This window comes from Martes martes (genome assembly GCF_963455335.1).
Source record: "Martes martes genome assembly, chromosome: 9".
Classification (NCBI taxonomy): Eukaryota; Metazoa; Chordata; class Mammalia; order Carnivora; family Mustelidae; genus Martes; species Martes martes.
The window spans coordinates 104,132,175-104,138,174 of record NC_137896.1 but is presented as its reverse complement, the minus strand read 5'-3'; the positions used below and the strand labels follow the sequence as shown (position 1 = coordinate 104,138,174).

At 56.7% G+C, this 6,000-nt stretch overlaps 1 protein-coding gene across 1 annotated transcript in view; it reads right to left on the bottom strand.

Annotated features, from left to right (window-relative positions):
- Positions 1-2,843: 2,843 nt before the first annotated feature.
- Positions 2,844-6,000, bottom strand: part of MALL (mal, T cell differentiation protein like) — a 28,496-nt gene continuing 25,339 nt past the window's right edge. Inside the window, exon 4 of the mRNA XM_080812793.1 lies at positions 2,844-4,518. Coding sequence (XP_080668919.1) covers positions 4,456-4,518 — 63 coding nt within the window. The 3' untranslated portion in view covers positions 2,844-4,455. The remainder of the gene's footprint in view (positions 4,519-6,000) is intronic.

Genomic DNA, 6,000 nt, shown 5'->3' with positions numbered 1-6,000 from the left:
CTACTTCCAGTTGGAGTCACTCCCTTGTCCCTATAGGACATGAGCTCTCCGGTCCCTGCCATACCCATCCCACGTTCTTAAGAGCAGGAGGGTTCATTCAGCCCAGCGCTGAGCACGCAGGAGATATACAGCAAAAATGCATGCAACACAACTAAATCTGAATTTTTGCTGCAAGCAGACATCATGGCTGCTCCCAGAAGGTATGTGCTCCTGCAGGGCTCTGCTCTTGCCGGAAGATCCCAGCTTCTTCCACTGCTGTGTCTCCTGAATCCATACCAAGGGAGCCTGGCTTGGCGGGACCCCCAGGATTTGACTCAGGCGGCAAGAACTGCCCTCTCAGTACGTGAAAGTGGCTTAGGGTCTCCCTCTTAGATTCTGCCTTCCACCCTCCTTGTCCCCCTGCCGAGGACGAGGGAGTGGCTCCAGTTGGCCTCTGAGGACATCTTTGCATGCACCTCAGTACACAGCGAAGGAGCCTGAGGCAGAGAGAAGGCACGTACACAAGACTGTGGGTGTTGGTGCGTGCTGGAGCGGCTTCTCCCTCCCTGGTGAGATTCCCCAAAGATCCCACCAGAGTCCTGCAACTTCTGACTGGCCACCTGCTGTCACCGGGACCTCTCTGGGTATTACAGTGGAGCCCAGATGCCACCCAGTGGCGTATCTGGGTAACTGCACTGAACGCTTTCGTCCTTTTTCCCACCTGCATCTGGCTCCTGAATGATTATCCATTAAAAAAGAGTCTTAACTCAGGAAGGAGAAATAGTTCCATCATCTTTATGATGGTGAGGTTGTTTCCTATCATTGCGGAAGGAAGGGACGTGACCTCAGGGGTGTCTTATGGTTCCTGCCAGTTTCGATCAAACAAGTCCATAACGATTACGCTTCGCGGGCTCCCAAACCTACTGCCCACGCTGTTTCTCCCTGTGCCCCACAGCCGCCCCTTCCCCTATGTCCTCCTTAAGATGACCTGACATAAACACACCTTGACAGTCCTACAGGTTGGTATGAACACTTTAACCCAGCTGGACCTGGAACCAACTTCCCCTTGGCATGACCTCATGCTGATATCTCTCCATCTTGACGTGTTATCCTTAGACACGCATCCCATCTTACGGAGAGCACAGGTTCGGAAGCAGCGGCATGCCTTGCCTGAGTTCACAGAAAGATGCGGAAGCAGCATCCTTTGGACTTTCCTCCCTGCCCTCCCTGATCTCCCAATTCAGGATCCGGGGCAGGTACCTTGTGGAGTTGACCTTGAGACAACTGTCCACTGCATTTCCTTCTTCCTAGAGGTCAGAGTGGATACCCATGTAAGGAATCAACACCTGACAAAGAGCAGCTGCCCCCAGCTCCGGGGTTCTCCACGCAGAGAATACAGAAGACCCTGCCTCGTCACACTCAAGGCCATAGCTGCCCCTAGCCCGCAATCCTTGTGCCTCTCAAGCTTGGGTCAGACAGTTTTGGAGGCCAGGTTTGAGTAGCTGCCTCAGAAGGGCTCCCTAATAGAGGGTCATTAACCTTTTCATTAGCCCTACTGCGTGCTGGACTCACAACCAGCAAGGCAGCCAAGCCGGTAGCTCTGATCAGACATGGCGCTGCCTGGCTCGGGGCCCCACAGCCTGCCAGACCTGGCCTGGCCCTGGTGGTGGTGACTGGGCTTACCTCACTGTGGTTTTAGGATGGAAGGAGCTAAATTGCCCCATGGGAGTCGGGAGTAGAGGACCGAGCAGAGAACAGCTTTTTCTACTCAGGATATCAGACTGTGGGTTGGAGGTGAAGACAGGGAGGGCTCAGGAACCAGCTCTGCCTTCAGTCCCTGAAGACTGGCTTTGGCCTCATCCTGGTCAACCGTACCGGGGCAGAACTGAGACTGGTGGGGGCCAGCCAGGGAGGGGAGGGAAGGGCAATGATGGTAAAATATCCAAGAGCTAAAGCCCTGCCCTTGAAGATCTCGTCGTCTAGTCAGGGAAACCCCGAGGTACAGGGGGCAACTCTGCGACATCAGCACACACCCCTGGAGCAGAGGCAACCCAAGGAGACAGTGATTGACTCTAGGGGATGAGGAAGATCTCTCGCAAGATTAACGAGGGTTTCTCCTGTGCAAGAGGGACAGGGCCTTCGTGTTCCCACGAAGGGGACATAATGTCTGGCACGGGCATGGAGGCAACAGCAGGACTGAGCTGGCCCCGTCCTGACACGGCGCCACCATGAGGGCAGGGAGGGACAGAATTTGACCCATGGCTGGAGGAATGGCTGAGTGTTCCTGGGGGTGGTGCCTGGCTCTGGGGACCCAGGTCGCACGATACCCAGTGATGAGGGACTGGAAGGTCTCTGAGCTTGGGAAGACCCCTACACAGGGAGCTGGCCTCCCGGACTGGAAGGTGCTGGCAGACTGGGCGGTACGGCCACTGTAGTGAACTTGGGGGAGCTGGGGCTCAGGGTCTGGTCCACTGTGGGTCATGGGTGGGTGCCTTGCATTGTGGCAAGCGAGAAGGATGGCACTCTGTCAGGAAGAGTGGGAATGGCGCAGAGGGCCGGGCAAGGGGTCCACTGCGTCTATGGGGGCCTCTTCACCTCCCAGGCCCAGCTAGTGCACCCCAGCTTTGCCTAAGCTGGGAATTTGGTTTCTGGAACTTGCACTCAAACTGTCCTTACTGAAGTGGAAATGGCACAGGCCTCAAGCCCTGGAGACAAACTCGGCCTCCCTTGCAGCTGCCCAGGAGCAAGGCTGGTGGGCTGGGCCCTCAGACCCTCCCCTGGGTGTTTGGGTGAAACTGCTCTCAGGATGTGGGGGGATGGTGGCCAGTTCCAGCCGCTAACGTCACAAAACGGACCAACTTAATACTTCTTACTGTACAAACAACTTTTATTTGGATATGGCTACTCGGTAAATATTGAACAGTAATCATCCCAGGCAATAAAATGAGGGGTAAATGGTGGCTTTTCAAGATAACATGGTGGTTGGAGAGTTGAGTGGTCAACAAGAATAAGCCAGAATTTTCTCTTTGGTGGCTCCCTGTACCCGCCCCCCACCCCCAACCAGGAGCAGCAAAAAAATTGGTACAAAACTGTAAGCCCCACAATCGGCTGAGCCTAGTCCCTTTTCCGTAATAATTTATTTCATTTCAAAACCAGAGCAGACACGTGTGGCTGTGGGGTTGCGTCCCACTCGCCAGGGTCAGGAGGCCCGGTGCTCAGACGGAGGACGGGGGCTGGCAGCCTTGCACGGAGGAAGACAGGCCAGAGAGCGCAGCTTCCTTTTGAAAACCATTTACTTTGACATCAAGCACCTCGATTTTATGTTTCTATATGCATAACACCCCCCCTTTTGTTTGAAAATGACCCCAAATCATGGAGGCCTTTGGATGTTGGGGTTTGCGAGCCCTTTCCCGAATGAGGCTCCACGCAGCTGGCACCACTCGGGGGGACGCAGGGGGCCATGGGGGCACGTGGAAGAGCACGGACCCTGGGACGGGAGTCCTTTCTGGCCTCCTGACATGTCCCACGGGGTGGGACAGAAGCCCACAGAAGAATCCTTGCCGGGAACGTCCTGCCTCATTTCCTTGATGGTCTTTTCTCAGGGAAAAGGTGGCTTCGAGTCCTCAGGAGGCAGGTTTCTGGAGGCCTGGCACAGGTGTCCTGCAACCTTGCAGTTTTCTGACAGGCTTGACTTGTGGAGAAGCAGGCCGCCCCTCCCCCCATCACGCCCCTCCCCCATGTCTTACTACATAACAATTTTGTAGAGTCAGTCACTTATTTTCCCCACAAATCTACCCTCAGAGTTGCTTTTATGAAGATTTTCCTTGGATCCCAAAACTGGGGAGAAAAGGGAAGGGGGAGTGGAATGGGGGGGTGGGCTGTGTGGCCCGTCCCCCATCAGCTCCCAGGGGGGCATGGGAGAGCGGATTTGGACCACCGCTCCAAAACAAGGTCAGAACCAGGCATCAGGGACAAGGTCTGTGGGTCTTCTTCCGAAGGCATCGGCAGCACCATTTTGATTTGAACAAAACAAGACTGAGTGTTCCCTTAAACCTGCTCTGGGGGAACCTCACTGCTGAGGTAGAATCCCCAAACAGGTGTGACAAATGGCCGACCTGGGATTCTCCCCGGTGAGGACGTCGGATACCAGTTTTCCAGGAGAGTGAGGTTCCCTGTGAGAAGGGACAGTTACTCGCCCAGGCAAAACCCAAACCAACCAACCAACCAAACAAGCAAACAACACCCCCGCCCCCCAATCTTTTTCATATTTGCCATAATGAATTAAAATGTCCAAACGGAGATGCCAGAGCGCGACTTCGTCCCTCAGTGTGAGAAGCTGGTCTGTCGTCAGCCCACTGAGGGTCTTGCGGATGTTCTGTTTGTCACCCATGCGGCCGCTGTCGAGCGCGAGCTTCGGGAGCCCGTATTAGGTGCTGCCGGGGTGCTTCTCCCCCACGGCGCCCGGCTCCTGCCGCTTCAGTGGTAGTAGATGCTGAAGGCGTGGAGGATGTAGAGCAGGGCGGTGATGAAGGCAAAGAACTGGAAGGAGACGGGAGGTTCTGGTGTCAGCGATGGCCAGGGCCAACGGCCGCCCCCACCCCTTCCCTGCAGCCCGGGAGGTCGCGTGTCCTGACCCTGCTCCCCTGTCTGCCCCACACCCTGCCCTGCCCGCTCCTCTCCTTGATATTCGCCGTCCCCGGGCACCCTCCTGGGTTCCGGCTCCGACTCTCCTGGGCACACGTGTCCTCCTGATCCTGGGCAGAGAGCAGGCTCGCTCCATCCCTGTCCTGGGTCCTGTCTCCCTCACTGTCCCCTTGTCCCCGCCAGTCTGGACTCCGATGACTTCCCCCACGTGTCCACCCAGTAGCCCAGCACCCTGCTCTGAGCGCCCTGCTTGCCAGCACCCCGTGAGCGCTCTGGAGGCCCCTCCAGCTCTCAGTGGTCCAGAACGGACTGCTGGGCTTTCCTCTCCAGCCTCACTCGCTCAGGGGGTCTACAGGACCCCCATCTCATCCCGCTGCCTGACAGAAACCAGCCTGATGCCTCCCTTCCCCCACCGCCACGTCCAAAGCCATCCCAAACTCATCTGCGTGTACGGCCTGACCATCTGTTGTACGCTCACTTCTCCCTCGTCTCGGCTGCCGTCATCCCTCCCCAAGACTTCTCCGGGCTTCAACTCGCCCACTTCTGCTCCCTCGTCCCCTCTAATCTGTCCCAGGAGGAAAATGTGATCAAGCCGCTCCTGTCACATGTTTGAAACTGTGTGAGGAGTCCCGGCTTCTCAGGATAGAGGCCACTGCCCTTAACAGGCCTTCCAGGGCCGGATGACCACTCCAGCCTCGAATCGCCCCACTGTCCACTCACATCCTATCCTCATTCGTCCACTCACTCATTCAACAAACCTCTTTCAAGCACCTGCTGTACTTCAAAAATGACAGCCGCCCTAACAGCGAACAAAACGTTCAAAAATATCTACCCTCACGGGGCTCACATTCCAGCGGCAGGAGCAGAAAGTAAGCAAGATAAACCAGGAGAGCAGCAGGTTCGATGGGGATAAACACCCCAGAGAAAATAAGCCAGAGACAAACAGGGCCTGCTGGGGAGGGGGAAGGACGAGGCTTCCCTGACAAGGTGGTCTGTCGGTGAGAAGGGAACAGAAGGAGGCAAGGGGTTTGGCTCCTGGAGCAGGGGTGTCCCTGCCAGGGAGAGGCGAGAGCAGGTGTCGTGTGTTCAGGCGTGGCTGGAGACGGCCGGCGGCTGGAGCAGGCCGACGGTGAGCCGCAGGACAGAGCTCAGAGGGCGCCGGGCCAGACTGTGGAAGGGTGGTGTGTGGATCCTGCCAGAGCCAGGAGTTTAGGGGAGTTAGAATAGTTTGAGGAGGAGGGAAAGGAGGCAGACGGGCTGCAAAGGCAGCTGAATACGTGTAGCCACCCTTTGTGTCTGCCCGGCACCCCATTCTTACAGTGGAGAACGGCACTCCACGCCCCACCCCTTCCTCCTGCCACCTGATCCTTGCAGGAG